At 42.6% G+C, this 23851-nt stretch overlaps 1 protein-coding gene across 2 annotated transcripts in view; it reads left to right on the top strand.

Moving 5' to 3' along the window:
- Positions 1-23851, top strand: part of LOC147116329 (receptor-interacting serine/threonine-protein kinase 4-like) — a 65095-nt gene that overhangs the window by 546 nt on the left and 40698 nt on the right. Inside the window, exons 3-8 of one of the 2 annotated variants that reach the window (XM_085991185.1) lie at positions 792-893; positions 2097-2302; positions 3520-3674; positions 5772-6011; positions 9796-9838; positions 9986-10104. In XM_085991185.1, the coding sequence (XP_085847311.1) occupies positions 792-893; positions 2097-2302; positions 3520-3674; positions 5772-6011; positions 9796-9838; positions 9986-10104 (865 nt within the window). The remainder of the gene's footprint in view (positions 1-791; positions 894-2096; positions 2303-3519; positions 3675-5771; positions 6012-9795; positions 9839-9985; positions 10105-23851) is intronic. The other variant, XM_085991186.1, reaches the window with a different exon arrangement.

Raw genomic sequence — 23851 nt, 5'->3', positions numbered from 1 at the left:
CAGCGACTCTCTTTCTTTCTTCCCCTTCCCCTGGGTTAATTGGTTAACCGTCCTGGCAATGTTCGCAAAATGTAATTCTTTATTTTTCGAGGCTTTCTGCATAAGAGAAAGTAAATGTACATTCCACAATCACGTTCTCGAATTCGTTCCATGTAGTTTCTATTAAACTAATGTTGTCCAAACTGACTTTGTGGACTGTATATTTGCTAGCATAGAGTATATGTCATATACTTGATCCTTTTTAATTTAAAATTTGTTCTTTAATAAGGCAAACGGTCCTTCTCAAACCTTTAACCCACATGGTTAAACAGGACACCCCAGGGAATAAGAAATACATACTAAACTGCAATGTGTTGTATGTGGGCTGTATCCTACCTTGAACCACTTGGGGTCTAAATTTTAACTAGGAGTTTCAAGTCTAGGAGTGGCTGTTCCAGCATGATTTACACCAGCTGTTTTTGGTTGTGGCCCGTTGGTGTTCATAGCTGGTAATAAGTAACCTCTTAGTAGCTTTTAAATTCTTTACTCAACTGGAGCATAAACAAGATCCTCAGTAAGTGATCTGGGATTATACTGAAACCAAACTGAACTTCAGATATTGCTACAAATACCATGATTAGTAGTTCATGTGATTCCCTTGGTGAAATTTTGAAATGACTTCACTTGACTGGCTTTTTGTGTATTTGACCCAATATGCAATAAATGAGTGGGAAAAGTGCTAATGACTTTGTGTAAAGGCTGAGAAATTAGTTCAGTTTACCCTAATTTGGTTGTATTGATTTATCCAATAGGTTGTGATCCCAACCTTTGTAAGAATGAAGGGACCTGCACTGTTGTGAATGAAGTTGCTCAATGCAGATGTGTTCATGGGTTCAAAGGCAAGAAATGTGAAGGTAAAACTGCTCTCTTACTAGATCGGAGTAGTCACCTGGCTTATTAATGTTTCACTGCAAGCTAATGAGTTGTGCGTGCACTGAAACCTAATGCACCATGACTAGCCTGACTTTCATTTTATCAGACATATTGAGGGTGTTTGAATTTAAATGTTTTTGAAGAATGACAGTACCTATTTGTTACAATCTCATGTACATGACCACAAGTTATCATTGCTATAAAAAGGCTGCTCAGTCTCTTGTCACTGCCACCCCACCACTAGTGTCCTGCAATCCTTTCAATTCCCCCTAATGTTTCTTGCGCTGTCTAACTGTTGCTCCCTTTTCTGTTATGTAACTTTAATTCACTTGAGCTTTGGATGTTGCTGGCAATGCCAGTGTTTATGTAGCTGGTACACACTGCAGCCATGGTATGCCAGTGGTGGAGGGAGTGAATGTTTAAAGTGCTGGATGGGGTGCCAATCAAGTAGGCTGCTTTGTAACGTTAGTGAACTTTGATTTTGATGGAATCTAGATTTAAAAATGGGATACAAGCAATTATCTCATTCCTCCCCTGTCTGAAATGGAGCCTCTTGAAATATTGTTTCTTGTCTAACTTTGCTAGTCTTGTGTTTTGCATGGGATTCCTGTCTTTTAATTTAACTAGAGATTATTCATGTGGGTCTTTAGTTTTTTTAAAAAAAAACTGACTTCTAACATCTAACATCTGTCAAGTCCCAATGTTTTAACTGATGGGCTATTTACTATACAGACTTGTAATAAAAATAATTTTTTTTTAACAACTGGTGCACTAATGAATCTGTAATTGCCCAGGTAAGATTTGTTCCCTTCCAGTAAAGGTACCACAGTTGCGTCCAGTCCAGTAGACCCGCCTCCATGGAAACAATTCCTTCACAATGCTATCTAGTGATTACAAACTTTTTCTCTAATCTCAGTTTTTTAAGGCTTTTTTGAGTCATTCCAATTATAACTGCAGCTGTAATTACTGAAACTCACAGGTACTTAATCATTTCCCTGTCTCTTCCTACTTCATCCCTCATGGGGATTGTCATTTTTAAACTTTAGCCTAATTTCTTTATGATCTGGATGAGTTTAACAGATGAGCAGCCACATCATAGATTATGGTTGGCGAGTAAAATTGTAGTACATAAAACATCTATGGTGGGGAGGGGTTTATTAATTAACTTGGTCTTTTCTCTGCAGATATAAAAATGGAAGTGATGTGTGAGCAGACCTACATAAAAGTATTGATTATTAAGGATTACTTTGACTGGAAAAATGTAAGCATGGACTCTGTACAGTTGTTTGAGGGTGCCTGCAAAGCTGCAATAGAAGTTCTAAATGGAGAAGAATACTACACTATCACTGTACACCACAATAATTACTCCAGCTGTGGTACTGTTGTCCTGGTAAGAATTTTATAGAACTTTGTTTATCCAGTTGCATTTAAATCATTTGCATGGCATGCTCATTTTACTTGGGCAAAGGTCCCATAGGAATTTTAGAAGATAGTTAACTAAAATATATTTGTTTGGGAGCAGTAACCAGCTACATACATGGCCATCACTGCAATTGATCCAACATCTCTAGCATTAAACTACACTTTTTTTTTTTTTTTTTATTTGTTCATGGAATATGGGCATCACTAGCAAGGTCAGCATTTATTGTCCATCCCTAATTGCCCTTGAATGTGGTAGTGAGCCACCTTGAACTGCTGCAATCTGTGTTGAAGGTCCATAGTGCTGTTGGGGAGGGAGTTCCAGGATTTTGACCTCGTGACCATGAAGGAACAACAATATATTAGAATAGTGTGTGACTTGGAGGGAAACTTTAAGGTGGTGAGCCTGATGTCCTTGTCCTGCTAGGTGGTAGAAGTTGTGTGTTTGGGAGATGCTGCCAAAGAAACCTTGGCAAGTTGCTGCAGTGCATCTTTTAGATGGTAGACACTGCTGCCATGGTGTGCTGCTGGTGGAGGGAGTGAACGTATGAGGTGCTAATCAAGTGGGCTATCTTAGTTTGGGTGGGGGGGAGAATTATTATGGAATTGTGTACCTATTCTTTGAACACTAAGTTTAAAGGTGACATGAATTCTGTATGAAGGTTCAGTACACAGTTTTTATAATGTACCACGTGAGTTCAAGATGGCATGTAGGAAGGGAAACTTGCTCTGGGATGTAGACAGTGCCCCACCCTATTGGCTGCACTTTTGAGCAACCTTTGAATGTCTGGTACCTGTTGGGCAGGGTGGATATTTTTTTGAGAATATTTAATTTGCAAACTAAATAGATTAGTTGGTCTTGCTGTATGCTAATTGAGGAAATTAAAATCTTCCCTTAAACTCAAGGGAATCTGATAAACCCTCTATTGAATGTAGGAGATATACAATATTAAACCAATTTTGCTTTGGTTTAAAGGCAGAACCTATGATGAAATTGTATTGGGGCAAATACTTTTTCCTTCTCCATGTGAATTTAAATAATGAGCATCTCCTAATTAGAAGTAGCTCATTGCTCCACTGACTAAGCATGGTTAAATTTTTGAGCTGGTCTAGAAAAGACCTTGTAGAACCACTTGGAACTTCAGTTTAGAGTTTCTAATGGAAAGTTTGTTCATTTTTCACTTCTAGAGTAATGCTACACACATCATGTATATGAATGGATTGCAGACCAAACTTATAACTGGCATCATCACCAGGCTTCCTTCTGAAGCAATTGACTTCACTTGTGTATACTATCGTGAAAGAACAGTACAGCTTAAATTCCCAATACAGCCAAAGACTACGTAAGTTCTTGTTTACCATCTGTCTTGTGAAAACGCTACTGTTACTATCTTGGTACAATTTTTTGACTTTGCTTTATAGTATAGAAATATAACTGCCCTGGCTTCTGACTTTCAATGGCAGTCTGACTTTAGTGCCCATGGAAATGCATGCATACTGTATTTGGAATCCATCTAGCTTGCAAATGCCTTAACCTGCCAAGGGGTCTTCATTTGGTGTTGGACTAAAAGGACAGCTGTTAAATGGGTTTTGTAAATCTCTAGACTTTATTTAATACATAAAACCCAACATGCATCTAAAACAAACCCTACACAAACTTGGGTTCTGAACAATCTTTCAACCATTACTTTCACTTGCAAAATGTTTTTAAGTTGGCTCAAGAAATCATTCATGACCTTTGTCATTGTGTGCTAATCCAGATGAGTTCTGGAAGTGTGAATGTAGAATATGCAGGAGACTCTAGTTTAATGTTGCCATTGATACCACCATTAGGATGAATGTCTAATGACTCTTTAGTTGCATGAGTGAAGCCTATAACATTCACTATTATAAATGAATAACATCAAATGTCAAACTCTCACCAGTTCTACAAAACTCTCTACACCCCTTCTGTCAACCCACCTCCACTGCTGCCACAGACCTACTTGCAACATCTTGTAATCCAACTTTGTATATTAAGTAAAACTTTGATAAAAGCCACTGACATATAAATGCTGTGCAGAATTTGATCCTGAAAATATTGCTTTATGTACTTCAAGCATTGCTGAAATATATAATTTTGACTGTCTGCTTCCTTAATGCCATAAACCCTTGACTTGCCATAAAAACATAAGGTTTTAAGTGGATTCCTTCTTGTCGTGAGCAGTGATGTAATTGATCAATTAATACAAGTGTAAACTTCATCTATTGTGGATTACTTTGACCTGTAAATTTTCAATGGTGAATAATTCAATACCTGTGCTAACATGCCTAGGATAGGGGCATAACCTCTGCCCCTATCTTTTTTTTCTCTCATGGCAGCTGTCAATCATTCTGCCATTTACACTTCATCTAGAGTCATCTCTTGTTTGTTGTCCCATTACCATCTCTTTGCCTTGCACATCATCCTGTTTGTCTCAATCTCTCCTGCCTTCCATCCTATCACAGACCTTCCCTTTTTGTTCTTTCCTGCCCCTATACAGGAAACTGTGATATCGGGCACTGCGGCGTGTTGCCGATCTATCAAAACTGCCAGACATACAAAGTTAATGTTGAAGCATACGGAGGTTTTCATCTCTGTATCTGACAACAAACACTTGCTTAGCAACAGCTTCTCAAGAGTCGGCTGCAGCTGCAAGCGGCTGAAGCTGTTGCTATAGCTACAGACCTTGCAGTGGCTGACTGTGTGGGGGGGGGGGATCTAAAAAAAACTTACAGAAAATGGCTCCTGATTTTTGCCGTTAGATCGAGTATTCCAGACATACAACCTCCGGATAAACCAAAGTTTCCTGTACTTGCTTAAAAACCTGTTCTAACCAATTATTTTCCAGTTCTGATTGAAGGGTCATTGACCTGAAATGTTAACTTTCTTTCTCCACAGATGCTGCCTGACCTGAGTATTTTCAGCATATTCTGTTTTAATGCCTAGGTTAGGATCTTTGTTGTGCAGATGTACACTAAGTAGGCTATCTACTAAGTATTTATTTGGCAGCAGTTTCTACAGCATTTTGGTGTAGGTTTTTTAAATTTTAGTTCCTCTTGGGACTGATTATAATGCCCTTTTTATAGGCTTCAATACACCTGTCTTGAAGGTTCTAGTTCCTAATGGCTTCTATGGAAGTAAATGGAGTGGCATCTTGAGTGGGTAAAATCATGTGTTTATACATTAAAGAATCTTGTGGCATTTTCTCTAAGCTAATTTTCCCCCATCAAATCTGAGACTGACTGTTGTCCTGTCTGATCACTTTATGCCCCTCAATGTGAGCCACAGAGATTTGATATTGGTAGCAGCTTGCAACTTAAGTGAGACCATCATTCTTGATGTATGCAGTGGAAGTGATATGATTTACAAGTTTCATAAAGATGATTCATGAGGCAGAAATAATCTGCCATTTCTTTAGTATTGCAGTGCTACATGTGCAAGAAGGAATGGTTACAGTATCAATGGCTCTATATGAAAGCTCCAAATATGAGAAGGCTTATGTAGAGTTGCCAGTTCTGCCTTGGACAGAGAGGCTTTACATCAGTGTGAAAATTGAACCTGGAGAACATAATTTTTTTGACTTGACTATAAACGATTGTTGGGCTACACCAACAAAAAATCCAGATGACTTGCTCCAGTATTACCTAATAAAGAAGGGGTAAGTTGATGGTCTGGTTTTAAGTGCAGTGTCCTAACATTGTAACATTAGGGCTATTTCTGGTACAACCTTGCCAATGCTTTTGCACACAATAGATACATAGAAGATAGGAGTAGGCCATTCGGCCCCTCGAGCCTGCTCTGCCATTCAGAGATCATGGCTGATCATCCAAATTCAATACCCTGTTTCTGCCTTCTCTCCTTGATCCCTTTAGCCTTAAGAAATATATCTAACTCCTTCTTGAATATATTTAATGAAGTGGCCTCTACTGCCTTCTGTGGTAGAGAATTCCACAGGTTCATTACACTCTGGGTGAAGAAATTCTTCCTCCATCTCTGTCCTAAATAGCTTACCCCTTATCCTTAAGACTGACCCCTGGTTCTGGACTCTCTGACCATCAGGAACATCCTTCCTGCATCTAGTCTGTCTAGTCCTGTCAGAATTTTATAAGTTTCAATGAGATCCCCCTCATTCTTCTGAACTCCAGCGAGTATAAGCCCAATCTCTCTCTCCTCGTACATCATTCCTGCCATCCCAGATATCAGCCTGGTGAATCTTTGCTGCACTCCTTACATGGCAAGAACATCCTTCCTCAGATAAGGTGACCAAAACTGCATGCAATACTCTGGTCTCGGCAAGGCCCTGCACAACTGCAGCAAGACATCCTTGTTCGTGTACTCAAACCCTCTTGCTACGAAGGCCAACATACCATTTGCCTTCTGCACCTGCATGCTTACCTTCAGCGACTGGTGCACAAGGACACCCAGGTCTTGTTGCATTTCCCCTTCTCCCAATCTATTGCCATTCAGATAATCTGCCTTCCTGTTTTTGACACCAAAGTGGATAACCTTGCATTTATCCACGTTCTATTGCTTTTGCCCAACCTGTCCAAATCACACTAGTTTCTTGGCATCCTCCTCTCAGCACACGCCCACCCAGCTTTGTCTGCAAACTTGGAGATAATGGCCCAGAAATTCAGGTCGAGGGCTTCCTGCAGGTGCAAGCCCCCGACCTGCACTTACCTTGCGCGCCAGCTGTTGTGCTGCGGGCCCCCGCGGAATTCCAATCTGGGGCCGGCGAGCAGTGCTTGCGTATCCCAGGGACGCAGTTAGTTCAAAGCGTCCCCTGGGATCACGTGGGCCATGGAGAGCCAATCAGAGCAGGGAATGCTCCATTCAAGTCTGACCGGAAGTGCTGTCAAACTTAGAAATACTACAGGCCCCTTCTTACAAAACATCACAATCTTCAAATAATTTTCTTTTAAATCACATTTTTAAAATAACTAAATGACATGAAATAACTATTTTAAACAATTAATTTTATTTTCTACTGGGGCTAAAACTTTTCTAGTATTTAAAAATAATAAACCTGTGGGGGGGGGGAAAATGTTAATTTTAATTAATTCACCACTTACCTTGTAAAAAGCAGGGGGGGGGGGGGGGGGGGGGGGGGAGAAAGAAGTTCGATGTGCACGTGTTTGACCTCAACCCCTGCTTTTAGGGGAATGGAAGTGCCGGTTTCCTGCACATGCACAGAGCATGCAAGAAACTGGCACTTCCATTGGGCCTATGGGTGCGTACTCACCTGTGGAGACCCGAAGTTCTGGGCCAATATCTAGTTCCCTTGTCTAGATCATTAATATATATTGTGAATAGCTGGGGTCCAAGGACCAATCCCTGCAGTACCCCACTAGTCACTGCCTGCCACTCAGAGAAAGACCTGTTTATTCCAACTCTGCTTTGTCTGCCAACCAGTTCTCCATCCAAGTCAATACCTTTCCCCCAATCCATGTGCCTTAACTTTACATGCTAATCTCTTATGTGGGACCTTATCGAAAGCCTTTTAAAAGTCCAAATACACCACATCCACTGGTTCTCCCTTATCTATTTTACCAGTTACATCCTCAAAATTCCAGTAGGCTAGTCAAGCATGATTTAATTTTTGTAAATCCATGTTGACTTTGTCTGATCCTGTCACTGTTTTCCAAGTGCTCTGCTATTACATCTTTTATAATGGACTCTAGCATTTTCCCCACTACCGATGTCAGGCTTACTGGTCTAATTCCCTGTTTTCTCTACCACCTTTTTTTGAATAGTGGGGTAACATTAGCTACCCTCCAATCCATGGGTACTGTTCGAGTCTATTGCATTTTGGAAGATGACCAGCAATGCATCTACTATTTCTAGGGCCACTTCCTTAAGTACCCTAGGATGTAGATTCAGGCCCTGGGGATTTATTAGCCTTCAATCCCATCAATTTCCCTAACCATTTCCCTACAAACTGATTTCTTTCAGTTCCTCCCTCATTAGACCCTATGTTCCCTGACATCTCTGGGAGGTTATTTGTGTCCTCCTTTGTGAAGATAGAACCAAAGTATGTGTTTAATTGGTCAGCCATTTCTTTGTTCCCCATTATAAATTCCCCTGATTCTGACTGCAAGGGACCTACACTTGACTTCACCAATCTCTTTCTCTTCACATCTATAGAAGCTTTTAGTCATTTTTTTGTTCCCTGCAAGCTTACACTCATACACTCTTTCCTCCTCCTCCCCCCCCCCCCCCCCCTTAATTAATCCCTTTGAATCCTAAACTGCTCCCAATCCTCAAGTTTACTGCTTTTTCTGGCCAATTTGTATGTCCTCTCCTTGGATCTTATACTATCCCTAATTTCCCTTGTTAGCCACGGTTGAGTTACCTTTGTTTTATTTTTATGCCAAACTGGGATGAACAAATTCTGTAGTTCATCCATGTGGTCTTTGAATGTTTGCCATTGCCTAGCCACCATCAACCCTTTGTGACATTCCCCAATCAATCCTACCCAACTCATGCCTCATACAATCGTAGTTTCCTTTATTTAAATTCAGGACCCTAGTCTCTGTCAACTACTTCACTCTCCATCTTAATGAAGAATTCTATCACCATTTCCTAAATGTTTACATGTACTGGTATTACTGGATTGTATGTTTGAACTTTAATATAATTTGCAATCTACAGATCAAGATTGCTCTAAATACAGGACTCCACTGAAATTTAAATACTGTTCATGTCCTTTGTTAGCTAGGCAGACCTTGTATTTTTAGGTATTAGTGCTACATTTGTACTTTTTCTAGCTTGTCTTTTTTGCTTTTCATTGGTAGCAAAAGACAAATACAAATCCTAGCTAATGTGAATTTGGGCATGCTGGCAGAACCTATAACTTCCAAGGGTTTGGCTTTTTGCTGCTAGTCTCAATCCTAGTGCAGATTGCAAAATCTGACTTCACTCATTCCCACTGGTGACTTGCTCTAGTGATAATAAATTTACCTGGAAAATGTCACCATGTGCATTTTTAATCATCCTTAACCGCAAATGTAACTTGTCAACATAATCGGTTTAATTTTAGGAAAATATTGGCTACAGGTGGTGGTGCCAGCTGTGGCTCAGTTGGTAGCACCCTCTCCTGAGGCTCAAGGTTGTGGGTTCAAATCCCACTCCAGACTCGAGCCTAACTTTCATTGTAATTGAACCTTTTGATCACTTTTTTTTAAATAAGCTGAATTTTTTTTTTAAATTATAGTCCTTATTCTATGGAGATAAATTGAACACCAGAGTTTAATGTGCCCCAGTTAATCATTGTAACAAACTTTAGCTACTCAAGGTACTAAAAGTAACTTGGTGCTTCTTATTAGATGCCCTACTGATGAGACTGTGCAGTATCACAATCAAATTGGAAATGAGACTATGGCAAACTTCAGTGTCCAGATGTTTTGATTTATTAAGTATCCAGTAGTGTTCTTGCATTGCAGAACTGAAATTTGTGTTCCTGACAGCCTGGAACCTTGTATGCTTGTAAGTATCTCTCTAGGCACAGTATTTTGTGTTCACGTCAAATTTTGAGATTAAACTCCTAGTCTCTGCACGCCACCAATTGTGTAAAAGCAGCATTTAATAGTTTTCATCTATTTCTTTTCACTAACTGCCTTCCTGTTTGTGTAGGACTGTCCTGGCCTATCATCGCTGAAGACCAAAAGGGATACCAACACTGGCTATGAAGGGTTGTTGACTTATGGACCAATTCATTGGACTCTCTCAGATGCACGAAGTTGGCAAACCGAGTAAGTGTTTTTGCCCCATTGTATGCAATTAAGAAAAATCAAGCTAAATCTCAGCTCCAGTTTGCTATTGCTTTTCTATTGACTTCTTGCTCAGTGAAGGGATTTTGCTGTTGCAGAAGTTCTAGCTAATTTTGTGTACCCAAATTAAGCACTGCCTGGTCAAGTAAAGCATGAACAAAAGGGTTTATGTAGTGAGGTACTCTATCCTGGCCAACCATTTGGCTTTACTCCAGTCTGAGCACTCTTGTGACCTTCCTGTAACTTTTTTATTTCCCTTTCTCTACAGAGAATTGGTATTCAGTGACAAACTGGGTTTCAGTCCAGCAGAAACTACTGGTGCCAAAAATCACTTTCCTTTCCAAGAGTCCTGTCTATACTCAACACTTGGTACTTGGCAAGTACTGACTTGTGCCCCACCCCAATTAGCTAACATGGAGTCCATCTTGCTGTGATGTTGGTTGCATTACTATCAACATATTGCCCAGCAGTCTGGGCACCCTTCTGCAATGACACTAATTTTGCCCACTGATAGTGCCTTGATGTTCTTGGTTCCCAAGTACTGAGCTATTTTACTGTCTCCTACTTCACCAAATGTAATTACCAAGCAAGTTGTACTGTGACCTCCATTTGCTGGTTTTATTGTAGATCACTCCTTTTGCTGTAGGGTGTGGCTTTTGTCTGTAGGAGACCTGCCATCTGTTGCATACTGTATTTCAAAATTTAAATCAACAATTACACCATTTAATTTCCTGAAATGGTCTGCTGTCTAGCATGTCTAAACTGATGAGCTTTATGCTAGATATTCCAATTTGAGCAATTTGTGCAATTAATTGCCCCCGCTAGTTGACCAGACCAAGAATTGGTAACTGAGGCAAGTGACCTTTTCAGGAAGATGGAGGTCAAGCTCTTCCCTCTCCTCCCTCGCTGTTTCCTGCTTTATGCTGTCAAACTCTTGAGCCTACCACAAGCTGCATAATCCCTCCTCTTCTCCTGCAGGCTTGCTGTTTGCTGCTGTTCCTGGTGTTGCTGTGATATCTTCCATGGTGGTCCTTGTCCTTGCAATTGCTTTGGCTAAAGTAATGAGGAAGCAAAGACCAGCTGAAGTCATTTGACACTATTCAGCCAACAATTAAATGTAAAGAACAAACTTAAAAAATAAAGCTATCAATAACACCTGACTAATTGTGGTATCTGTACAACACCATAAATGAGACTACATGCTTTTACCACAATCCAATGGGTATTGTGGTTTAACAGTGCAAACAGAATGCTGTTGGGATAAATAATTCACCAATATAAGGGGCTATATTGTCCATTCTATTAAGCAGATACTTCCCAGTGCTAACTGGTTATGAGATAAACACTCCAATTCTGTGAACTTGTTTCTTTTAGTCTAGACTTGTAATTGTGAGGACTGAAGCCTGCTAGTTTTGCTGAAGTGCATCCAATTAGTATTTCCTTCAGTGCTTTCAGTTCAAATTTAAGGATGGGAATGGCTTTTTGCATACAAGAATTATCCATGGCCCTAGACCTACTGAACTGCATAACTTCTGCCAATCACCTTTAATTCTGTGTCTGCTGGTTTTCTGCCCATGGTAACAGTTTCTCTCTATCTACTATCTAGACCCCCTCATGATTTTTGAACACCTCTATCAAGTCTCCTCTCGATCTTCTCTGCTCTAAGGAGAACAACTTCAGCTTCTCCAGTCTATCCATGTAACTGAAGTCCCTAATCCCTGGAGCCATTCTTGTAAATCTTTTCTGCACCCTCAAAGGCCTTCACATCCTTCCTAAAGTGTGCTGTCCAGAATTGAACACAATACTCCAGGTGAAGCCAAACCACTCTTTTATAAAAGTTCAACATGACTTCCTTGCTTTTGTACTATGTGCCAAGAAGCCCAGGATCATCTGTGCTTTTTAACTGCTTTCTCAATCTGCCCTGTCACCTTCAATGATTTTTGCCCATATACCCCCCCCCCCTTAGAATATGCCTTTCTTCCTACCTAAATATATCACTTCACACTTGTGTTAAATTTCATCTGCCACGTGTCTGCCCATTCCACTATTTCCAAGTTTTTGTCATCTGCAAATTTAGAAATTGTGCCCTGTACACAAGTCCAAGTCATTAATGCATATCAAGAAAAGCAGTGGTCCTAGTACTGACCCCTGGGAACACCACTGTGTATTGATTTCTTTGTGGGTTCAATGACTAGACATTTATGAAAGAGAATGACTTTTAATCTAAAGCTTGTTCAACTCTTTATACAGCTTTTACAGGAGACGTGATGCATCTAGAACGAAACTGAAACTAAACTAAACTGCCTTGCTTGTCTCGGTCACATGCCCTCTGCTGGTCAGGCACAAGCAATCAATACCTGCAAACATGCTGTTAAGGCATCATATTCGAACAGGCAAATACCATCTCTATTTGCTGATATCATTACATCTCTTAAAACAAAAGTATTTTACTTTTAACTAAAGTTTTTTGTATTAATCTGCATTTTAACTATCATTATCATGGTTTTTTAACCTTGCTTTGTGTTCACATGAAATATGTCAATACACTAGAACTTGAAGAAAGAATAAGATAACATTACTTCCTTCTATAATGAGAGTCCTTAAATTTGCTCAATGAGTCTCTCCGAGGCTTCATGTGTCTTGAGGATTTTCTGATTGTCCTTGAATCTGAGTTGTTGCCTCAGATGATTGGTTCTCAGCTGTGTGATCAGGTTGTTCAACAGTATCAGTCTCTTGACCTGCTGTGGCTGGTCCCATGAGAAGATCTCGACGATTTCTTCTCAGAACAGCACCCTCATCTGTCTGAATGGTGTATGATCTTGGTTGAACTTCACTCCGGACAGTTCCCTTCTGAGTCCATATGTTTGTTTTGTCTTTGAACCTTACTTGGTCACCAGTGTGGCGTTCAGGTAGGTTTTGTGTTCCTGTCATAGTACTTTTGCTTTTCTTTCTGTTCTTTGAACTTCCTCACTTTCTCCCCCTCTTGTTTTCAGGAGGTTCTCTGGGATGGGTAGGTTTGACCTTAGCCGACATCCCATCAGGAGTTGGGCTGGTGACATACCACACTTGAGCGGTGTTGTGCGGTATACAAGCATGCTCTGGTAGAAGTCAGTTCCACTGTCTTTTGCCTTGTACATCAGTCTTTTCACTGTTTGCGGGCTCTCCTGGGTCAACAGCTCTGGACAACGTGTCTGCTGTATGCATCAGCTTACCCGGTGTGTATGCAACATTCAGTTCATCATAGACTGTCTCTCCTTCGCTTTCCACAACGAGGACTCTCTTTACCAGGTTCAGTCTCTCTCAGGCTTTTAAACCTAGTATGGCTTGCACATCCTTTGGCACCACGATTAATGCTAGCGTGTGCTCTGTCCTTGTGTGTTACTTTGACAATGCATCTTCCTTTCACTGGTATATCAGTACCTGTGTATCCTGTCACTTTCACTTTTATTCCATGTATCTTTGGTCTGGGTCTAATTTTCTTAAAATCAGTCTCTGATATCACATTAACTTGTGCTCCAGTATCCAATTTAAATGGAATATGTATGTCATTCACTTTTAGTGTCAACATCCAGTCTCTTTTGTTTTCAGACAACATCTACATTGAACTCCTCTATCTCGCTTTCATCTACTGCATGGACCTTGCTTTGTTGCGATTGGTTCTTGCAGCAACGGGCATAATGGTGGTTCTTGTTGCAACTATTGCATGTTTTACCATATGCTGGACACTTGGTGTATGCTGTGTACCGCATCGACTACATGTCTTTCGATTGTCCCTTTCATTTTCGTTTGCTGGCCACGCCTCTTTTTTCACATTGGTGCTCTTTTTGTTAGAACGGATACAAACCGTTTTTCTCACTGCATCCACGTTGCAGCTACTGTCACTGAACAGCTCCTTTGCCTGCGACTTCACAGTCTCTGTAGCCCTACACAGTGCTATGGCTTTTCCCAGGTCTAGATCTTGCTCTCAGCAGTCTTTCCCTTAGACCATTATCTGGAATACCACACACCAGTCTGTCTTTTATCAGCGAGTCTGTCAGTCCCCCAAATTCACATGTTTTGCTTCGGTTTCTCAGTTCAGTCACATACTGATCAATAGTCTCCTGTTTTCTGTACACGTGAAAAATCTGTGCCTCAAACATTAAGTTTAGGTATGCAGTAGGCCTCAAACTGTTCCATTATTTTATCTAGCTTCATTTTGTCTCCAACAGCAAATGTGAAGTTATTATACACCTCCAGCGCTTCATCACCCACGACATGTAAGAACAGTGATGATTTCCTTTTATTACTTTTCTCGTCAGCTCCAAGTGCCACTAAATACAACTCTAAACGTTGTTTGAATCTCCTCCAATTTTCAGCCACATTACCTGTCAACTGAAGCGTCGCCGGTGGGAGTAAACCTTCCATTTTTTCACTTCGTTAGCTATTCTCTACTGGTAAGTAACGATGTTCTCTTTTGGCTTGCTAATCTGTGGAGAGCTGATTTAACTTCAGATTTTTTCTCCATCTTTCAATCACTTCTGACACCATGTATTGATTTCTTTGTGGGTTCAATGACGAGACATTTATGAAAGAGAATGACTGACTGACTTTTAATCTAAAGCTTGTTCAACTCTTTATACAGCTTTACAGGAGACACGATGCTTGTGATGCATCTAGAACAAAACTGAAACTAAACTGCCTTGCTTGTCTCAGTCACATGCCCTCTGCTGGTCAGGCACAAGCAATCAATACCTGCAAACATGCTGTTAGGCATCATAATCGAACAGGCAAATACCATCTCTATTTGCTGATATCATTACACTGTATACCTTCCTCCAGTCTGAAAACAACTGTTCACCACTACTGTTTCCTGTCACTAGGCCAATTTTGTATCTATGCTACCACTGTCTTATTCCAGGGCATGTCCTTCTTAAATTCAGCTGCCCTCAAGTTTTTCACTATCCTCCGCCTGCTTCAGGATGACATGCAAGCTGTGATCCTGATCAATGGTTCCACCACAGACCCAATTCACGTATGAACCAGGGTCAAGCAAGATTGTCATCGCACCAATGCTCTTAATCTTCCTTGCTGCAATGCGCCATCTCGCCCTCAGTTAGCTCCCCACTGGAGTGGAGCTAATTTACAGAACAAACAGGAAACTGTTCAACCTCTGTCGCCTCCAGTCCAGATCCAAGGCCATCCATCCTGTCATCGAATTACAGTATGCAGACGATGCTTGCGTCTGCGCTCACTCGGAGGTCGAACTCCAAACCATCGTAAACCCCTTCACTGAAGCATACGAGAGCGTAGGCCTTGCACTAAACATCCGTAAGACAAAGGTCCTCTACCAACCTGCCCCTGCCACAGTGCTGCCCCCCCCCCCCCCCCCCCCGATTATCAAAATCCACGACAAGGCTTTGGACAACGTGGACCACTTTCCATACCTCAGGAGCCTACTGTCAACAAGGGCAGACATCGACGACTAAGTCCAACACCGCCTTCGGTGTGCTAGTGCAGCCTTCGGTCACCGGAGGAAGTGTGTTTGAAGACCAGGACCTCAAACCCGGCACTAAGCTCATGGTCTACTGGGCAGCAGTGATACCTGCCCTGCTGTATGCTTGAGACATGGACCATGTACAGCAAGCACCTCAAAGCACCGGAGAGGTACCGCCAACGCTGCCTCCGCAAGATCCTGCAAATCTATTAGGATAGGCGCACCAACGTCTGTGTTCTTGCTCAGGCCAACATCCCCAGCATTGAAGCTCTGACCACGTTCAATCAGCTCCGATGGACGGGTCACATTGTCTGCATGCCCGATACGAGACTCCCAAAACGAGCGCTCTACTCGGGGCATGGCAAGAGAGCCCCAGGTGGGCAGAGGAAACGCTTCAAGGACCTCCTTGAAAAAGTGTAACATCCCCACTGATGCCTGGGAATTCCTGGCCCAAGACTGCACAAAGTGGAGGAGAAGCATCCGGGAAGGCACAGAACACCTCGAGTCTCTTTGCCGGGAGCAAGCGCAAGGAGCGCACGTCAACCCAAGCACCCCACCCGCCCCTTCAACCACCGTCTGCCCCACCTGTGACAGAGACTGTAGGTCCCGCATTGGACTCCAGTCACCTGCGAACTCATTTTTAATGTGGAAGCAAGTCATCCTCAGTTCCGAGGGACTGCCTAAGAGAAGTATTCCATGGGTTTCAACTTTGCTGGCAAGCCTATTATGTGGCACTTTAGCAAACTCCTTTTTTTGGAAGTCAATGTACACCACTTCAACTGCATTACTATCAACCCTGTTACCTCATCAAAAAAACTCAATCAAGTTAGTTAAACACAATTTGACTTTAACAAATCTGTGCTGGCTTTCCTTAATTAAGCCACACTTGTCCAAGTGACTGTTAATTTTGTCCTGGAAGATCATTTCTAAAAGCTTCCCCACTACCAAGGTTAAACTGACTGGCCTGTAGTTGCTGGGTTTATCCTTGCACCCTTGTTCAAAAAGAGGGTGCAACATTTGCAATTCTCCAGTCCTCTGGCACCACCCCAGTATCTAAGGCAGATTGGAAGATTAATGGCCAGTACCTCTGCAATTTCCAGCTTTACTTCCCTCTGCATCCTAGGATGCATCACATCCGGTCCTGGTAACTTATCTACTTTGTACAGCCAGCCTTTCTAGTACCTCTATCAATTTTCATTCCATCCAGTATCGCAACTAACTCCTCTTTCACTGACTGGCAGCATCTTCCTTGAAGACAGATGCAATGTACTCATTTAGTACCTCAGCCATGCCTTCTGCCTCCATGTGTAGGTCTCCTAATTGGCCCCACCCCTCCTTACTACCCATTTACTACTTATATGCCTGTAGAAGACTTGGATTCCCTTAGTTAGCGGCCAATATATTCTCATACTGTCTTTGCCCCTCATTTCCTTTTACTTCCCCTCTGAACTTTCTATTTTCAGCCTGGTTCTCTCTTGTATTCACAACCTGACATGTCATTTACCCCTTTTTTTTTTTCTGCTTCATCTTGCTTTCTATCTTTTTCATCCAGGGAGCTCTGACTTTGGTTGCCCTACCTCTACCCCTTTATGGGAATGTACCTGTAGAAATCAAATAGGGAATTCGGAAGAAACTTTTTTTTTTACTCTGAGAATGTGGAACTTCCTCCAATTAAGTATTTTTACTCTAGATTGCTCCTTTTTTTTGTCTTTGGCCAGAAACATACTGATCAAGAAAGTTCTCCTGAACACACTTCAGAAATTCTTCCCCCCCCCCCCGCCCTTTACACTTACTATCCCAGTCTGTTAGGATAATTGAAGTCCCCCCATTATCCCTACTCCATAGTTCTTGCACCTCTATTGTAATTTCCCTGCAAATTTGCTCTTAAACAAAAACACTTTTTTTTAATGGGATGTGGGCATCGCTGGCAAGGCCAGCATTTATTACCCATCCCTAATTACCCTTGAAGATGGTGCAGCACCTTGAGCCACTGCAAGGTACTCAGTGCTGTTAAGTAGGTAGTTCCAGGATTTTGACCCAGTGACTATGAAGGATCAGCAATGTATGTCTAGCTCTGGATGATGTGACTTGGCGAGGAACTTGGAGGTGGTGTGGTTACCATGTGCCTGCTGCCCTTGTCCTTCTAGATGGTAGAGGTTGTGGGTTTGGTAGGTGCTGCCAAAGAAGCCTTGGTGAGTTGCTCTAGTGCATCTTGTCAATGGTGTACACTGTAGCTACGGTACACTGGTGGTGGAGGGAGTGAATGTTTAAGGTGGTGGATGACATGCCAATCAAGCAGGCTGCTTTGTCCTGGATGCTGTTGGAACTGCACTTATCCAGGCAAGTGGAGTGTATTCCATCACACTCCTGACTTGTGCCTTGTAGATGGTGGAAAGACTTTGGGGAGTCAAGAGGTGACACTTGCCGCAGAATACCTAGCCTCTGACCTGCTCTTGTTGTCACAGTATTTATGTGGCTGGTCTAGTTAAGTTTCTGGTTAATGGTGACTCCCAGGATGTTGATCGTGGGGGTTTTGGCAATGCTAATTCCATTGAATATCAAGGGGCAGTGGTTAGACTCTCGCTTGTTGGAGATAGTCATTGCCTGGCACTTCTGTGGCATGAATGTTACCTGCCACTTATCAACCCAAGCCTGAACGTCGTCCAGGTCTTGTTGCATGCAGGCATGGACTGCTTCATCTAAGGAGTTGTGAATGGCACTGAAAACTGCAGTAATCAGCGAACATCCACATTTCTAACCTTATGTTGGAGGGAAGGTATTGATGAAGCAACTAAAGATGGTTGGGCCTAGGACACTGCCCTGAGGAACTCCTGCAGCGATGTCCTGGGGCTGTGATGATTGATCTTCCTTTGTGCTAGGTATGACTCCAGCCAATGGAGAGTTTTCCCCCTCCGATTCCCATTGACTAGGGCTCCTTGATGTTTAGGGTAGTCACTCACCTCGCCTCTGGAATTCAGCTCCTTTGTCGATGTTTGGACCAAGGCTGTAATCGGGTCAGGAGCCGAGTGGTCTTGGCGATCAAAACTGGGTGTCAGTGAGCAGGTTATTGGTGAGTAAGTGCTGCTTGATCGCACTATCGATGACCCCTTCCATCACTTTGATGATTGAGAGTAGACTGATGGGGCGGTAATTGGCCGAATTGTATTTGTTCTGCTTTTTGTGGACAACGTACCTGGGCAGTTTTCCACATTGTCGGTCTGATAGATGCCAGTGTTGTAGCTGTACTGGAACAGCTTGGCTACAGGCGTGGCTAGTTCTGGAGCATAAGTCTTCAGCACACCAGCCAGGATGTTGTCGGGGCCCATAGCCTTTGCTGTATCCAATGCGGTCAGTCATTGATATCACGTGGAGTGAATCAAATTGGCTGAAGATTGGCTTCTGTGGTGGTGGGGACCTCTGGAGTAGGCTGATACGGATCATCCATTTGGCACTTCTGGCTGAAGATGGTTGCAAACGCTTCGGCCTTGTCTTTTGCACTCACGTGCTGGGCTCCCCATCATTAAGGATGGGGGTATTCATGGAGCCTTCTCCTGTTTAATGGTCCACCACCATTCATGACTGGATGTGGCAGGACTGCAGAGCTTTGATCTGATCCGTTGATTGTGGGAATTGCTTAGCCCTGTCTATAGCATGCTGCTTCTGCTTTTTAGCTTGTATGTAGTCTTGTGTTGCAGCTTGCCCAGGTTCACCTCATTTTTAGGTACTCCTGGCATGCTCTTCTACATGCCTTATTGAATCAGGGTTGGTCCCCTGGCTTGATGGTAATGGGAGTGACTGATATGCTGGGCCATGAGGTTACAGATTGTAGTGGAATACAATGCTGCTGCTGATGGCCCACAGCGCCTCATGGATGCCCAATTTTGAGCTGCTAGATCTGTTCTGAATCTATCCCATTTAGCACACTGCTAGTGTCCTCAGTGATGAAGGGTGTCCAATGACTCTGCGGTGGTTATTGCTAGCAATATTGTCATGGACAGCTGCATCTGTGATGGGTAGATTGGTGAGGATTTTGTCGGAAGGTTTTTCCCCTTGTGTTGATGGTTCTTTCCACCTGTTGTAGGCCCAGACTAGCAGCTATACCCTTCAGGACTCTGCCAGCTCGGTCAGTAGTGGTGCTACTGAGCGCCACTCGGTGATGGACGTTGAAGTCCCCCACCCATTCTGTGCCCTTGCTACTTGCTCAGTGCTCTTCCAAATGGTGTTCAACATGGATGAGTACTAATTCAGTTGAGGGAGGGCAGTAGGTGGTGATCATTGGGAGGTTTCCTTGCCCATTCTTGACCTTCATGGGGTCCAATGTTGAGGACTCCCAGGGCCACTCCCGACTGTATACCACTGCCGCCACCCCTGGGATGGTGATGGAGTTTGGGACATTGGCTGAAAGGTATGATTGAGAGTATGACTATGTCTGGCTGTCACTTGACTAGTCTGTGGGACAGCTCTCCCAATTTTGGTGCAAGTCCCCAGATGTTGGTGAGGAGGACTTTGCAGGGTCGACTGGGCTGGGTGTGCCATTGCCATGTCCGTAGTTGGTGCCGCGGTCGATGCTGGGTGGTCCATCTGGTTTCATTTTTGTGTAGTAGTGGTTTGTTACAATGGAATGGCTTGCTAGGCCATTTCAGAGGGCAGTTAAGAGTCAACCACATTGCTGTGGGTCTGGAGTCATAGGCCAGACGAGGTAAGGACGGCAGATTTCCTTCCCTAAAGGACATTAGTGAAGTGTATGGGTTTTTACGACAATCCGATAGTTTCATGGTTACCATTACTAGCTTAATTCCAGATTTGAACACTCATCTCTGGATCATTAGTCCAGGTCTCTGGATTACTAGCCCAGTGAAATTACCACTATGCTACTGTTTCCCTCCTTGCTACTACTTGGTGGCTTATAGAATACACCTAGTAGTGTAATGGCGCCTCTTATTTCTCAACTCTAACCAAATAGATTCTGTCCTTGACCCTTCCAGGACATCCTCTCTCCAGCACTGTAATATTCTCAATCAAAACTGCCACCCCACCTCCTTTCTTTCCTGAACACCTTGTATCCAGGAATATTTGGTACCCAATCTTGCCCTTTTTTGAGCCAGGTCAACGTTATCACCACATCATATGGCTATTTGCACCTGCAGCTAACCTAACTTAGTACTGCTCCAGTCTGTGTACTATTTAAGGGCATGGTGCTTCTGCTAATTATGTTGCGATTAACAAGCCATCGAGTTCTTGATCCTTGTCTAGTACTTGACGCTGACTAAGGATAAATTTTCACATTCTAACCATAATGATTCTGTTGCTGTCTGACACTAAATTCCATCAGCAGACTAGTTGGTAGGCTTCCAATGAAATGAATACCAGCTAGGAAAATTTGTTGTGAAAATCCACTTGTGGCATAGAGCTGGTGTACTGATTGTCTGAAGGTGCATATGGTAAATATATTTTCACTTGTCTTAATTTTTGTAGTGCAATGATCTTTTTTATAGGTGGAAGAATTCAGCAGAGGTTTTTCAGCAACCCTTCTGAAACAAAATGAGCTTAAATTGCCAAAACTTCAATTTGCTGTGGTGAGTCTGGATATTGTTCCAGAGCTTGCTGGAATGGGATGCATAAAACTTGCACCTCATGCTACACATCAGTTCTTTTAGCTGATTGAAACACAAGGGATTCTACTCCTGATCTCTCAGCGCCCCCTGCTAGTGTGCATATGTGTGCATATGTGAACCATGCATGATGAGGTTGAACTCCACTGATTATGCATGTAGCATTGATAATTTGGCCTGCTACTGTTCAATGTCTAGTTACTCATTAAGTGGTTTGTTGGGGGTGGGGAGAGGGGTGGTGTAAGATGAGGTATTAGATGATTGCTGGCATCACTATCGTAGCAGGGAAGAAAATGGGACAGTAGTTGAGCAAGATGCATTGTTGAGTTGATGCTATGCAGTGTTGTAGAGTCACTGCATATGCCGAGATGATGTGAATTAGTAATGGATATACATTCAAGATATGCTTCTAGTAACATTGGCATTTAACTGTATTAAATGAAGTAGCTGTTGCAAAGTCTTGCAATTAGAAAAAAAAGTGCTTCTTTTCAATGACCTGACATCTGGGCACTGCAGCTATTGGTGCTCGCTCAGCCAGCTGCACTGAGTTTTGGTCTAATTTTGTTTCTGATTTAATCAATTTATTTTTATTTTTTAAGCTTTATATAGTAAATTATAGCTCACTTTTTACCTCTTGTAAATGGCCCTTTTAGCAAATGAGATGTTCTGACATAATTCATGAAGAAATAAAAAGTAGAGGAACTGAAAATTCTAACTGTGGCCCAGTAACTTCCTGCAAGCATTGAAAATGCAGATCCAAGTCACTATATAATTTTTATTTCAGTAGACAGGCAAGGCTAATTTTAAGCTCTGCAGTAAATGTTATCAGAGTCCATCTCTGCTGGAAATGAGCAGGGTAGTTCTACAGAAATCTGTAGAATAGTGAGGGACAGACGAATGTTGGTCACTTCTTCTGTCTGAGCTTGTAAAAACGGATTAGGTAGCTTGTTCTTACTGGCGGATGGCACCTTTTTTTAATATGGGTGTTTACAGTAAAATACACTGCCTACCTACAATAAAATAAGACACTGAATGCCTGCCTAGTAAGGCTAAAAGAGACTTATGTTTTTATAGCACCTTTCACTGCCTCTGGACATCCCAAAGTGCTTTACTGCAGCCAATGCTGTCACTGTTGTAATATATAGAATGCAGCAGTCAAATTTCTCAGTCCCACCAACAGCAATGAAATAAATGACCAGATAATCTGTTTCAGGTGCTGGTTGAGGGAGTTGGCCTGGACACTGGCCAACCTCCCTCTGCTCTTAAATAGTGCCATGGAATATTTTGCCTCCATTGGCGAGGGCAGATGGGGCCTCAGCCGAATATCTTATACAAAATATAACACCTTGGACAGTGCTGCACAACTCTTAAATTTTTTATATGGGAGTTGCTGGGAAAGCCAGCATTTATTCCCCATTCCTAATTGCCCTTGTGGTGGTGAGCCATTGCCTTGAATTGCTGCAGTCTGTGTGGTGAAGATACTCCCAGTGCTGTTATGAAGGGTGCTCCAGGATTTTGACCTAGCAACAATGAAGGAACAGTGATATATTTCCAAGTCAGGATGGTGTGTGACTTGGGAGGGGAACTTGGTGGTGCTCCCATGCGCCTGCTGCTCTTGGTCTTCTAGGTGATAGAGGTTATGGTTTGGGAGGTGCTGTTGAAGATTTGGCAAGTTACTGTAGTGCTACTGCAGTGCATCTTGTAGATGGTGCACACTGCAGCCACGGTGCACTGATGGTGGATGGAGTGAATGTTTAAGGTGTTGGATGGGGTGCTAATCATTGAATGTTGTTGGAGCTGTGCTCATCCCAGCAAGCGGAGATTATTCTGTTACACTCCTGACTTTGGGGAGTCCGGAGCTGAGTCACTCATTGCAGAATACCCAGCCTCTGACCTCTTGTAGCCACAGTATTTTGATGGCTGGTCCTGTTAGGTTTCTGGTCAACAGTGACCCGCAGGATGTTGATGGGATATTTGATGATGCTAATGCTGTTGAATGTCAAGGGGCAGTGGTTAGACACTTATTTGGGGATGGTTATTGCCTGGCACTTGTGTGGTTTGAATGTTGTCTAGGTCTTGCTACCTGTGGGCACAGACTGCTTCATTATCTGAGGAGTTGCAAATGGAACTGAACACTGCAATCATCAGTGAACATCCCCACTTCTGATCTTATAATAGAGGGAAGGTCATTGATGAAGCATATGAAGGTGGTTGAGCCCAGGACACTACCCTGAGGAACTCCCACACCATCTTCCTTTTGTGCTAGGTATATCCCCCAGCCAGTGGAGAGATTTCCATTGGTTTCAATTTTACTTGGGCTCTTTTGATGCCACACTGTCAAATGCTGCCTTGGTATCCAGGGCAGTCACTCTCTTGCCTCACTTCTGGAATTCTGTTCTTTTTGTCCAGGTTTGGACCAAGACTGTTGGAGGTCTGGAAGAACCTAAAGTGAGCATTGGTGAGCAGGTTATTTGGGAGTAAGTGCTGCTTGATTTTACTGTCACTGACATCTTCCATCACTTTGCTGATGGGGCAGTAATTAGCTGGATGGATTTGTCCTTTGTGGACAGGACATACCTGGGCAGTTTTCCACTTTGTGTTCAAGTCTCTGGAGTGGGACTTGAACCCACAACCTTCTGACTCT

Source organism: Somniosus microcephalus, chromosome 6, assembly GCF_052327205.1.
Source record: "Somniosus microcephalus isolate GS21.2 chromosome 6, FLI_Smic_1.0, whole genome shotgun sequence".
In the NCBI taxonomy this organism is placed as follows: Eukaryota; Metazoa; Chordata; class Chondrichthyes; order Squaliformes; family Somniosidae; genus Somniosus; species Somniosus microcephalus.
This window is presented reverse-complemented; position numbering and strand designations above follow the sequence as displayed.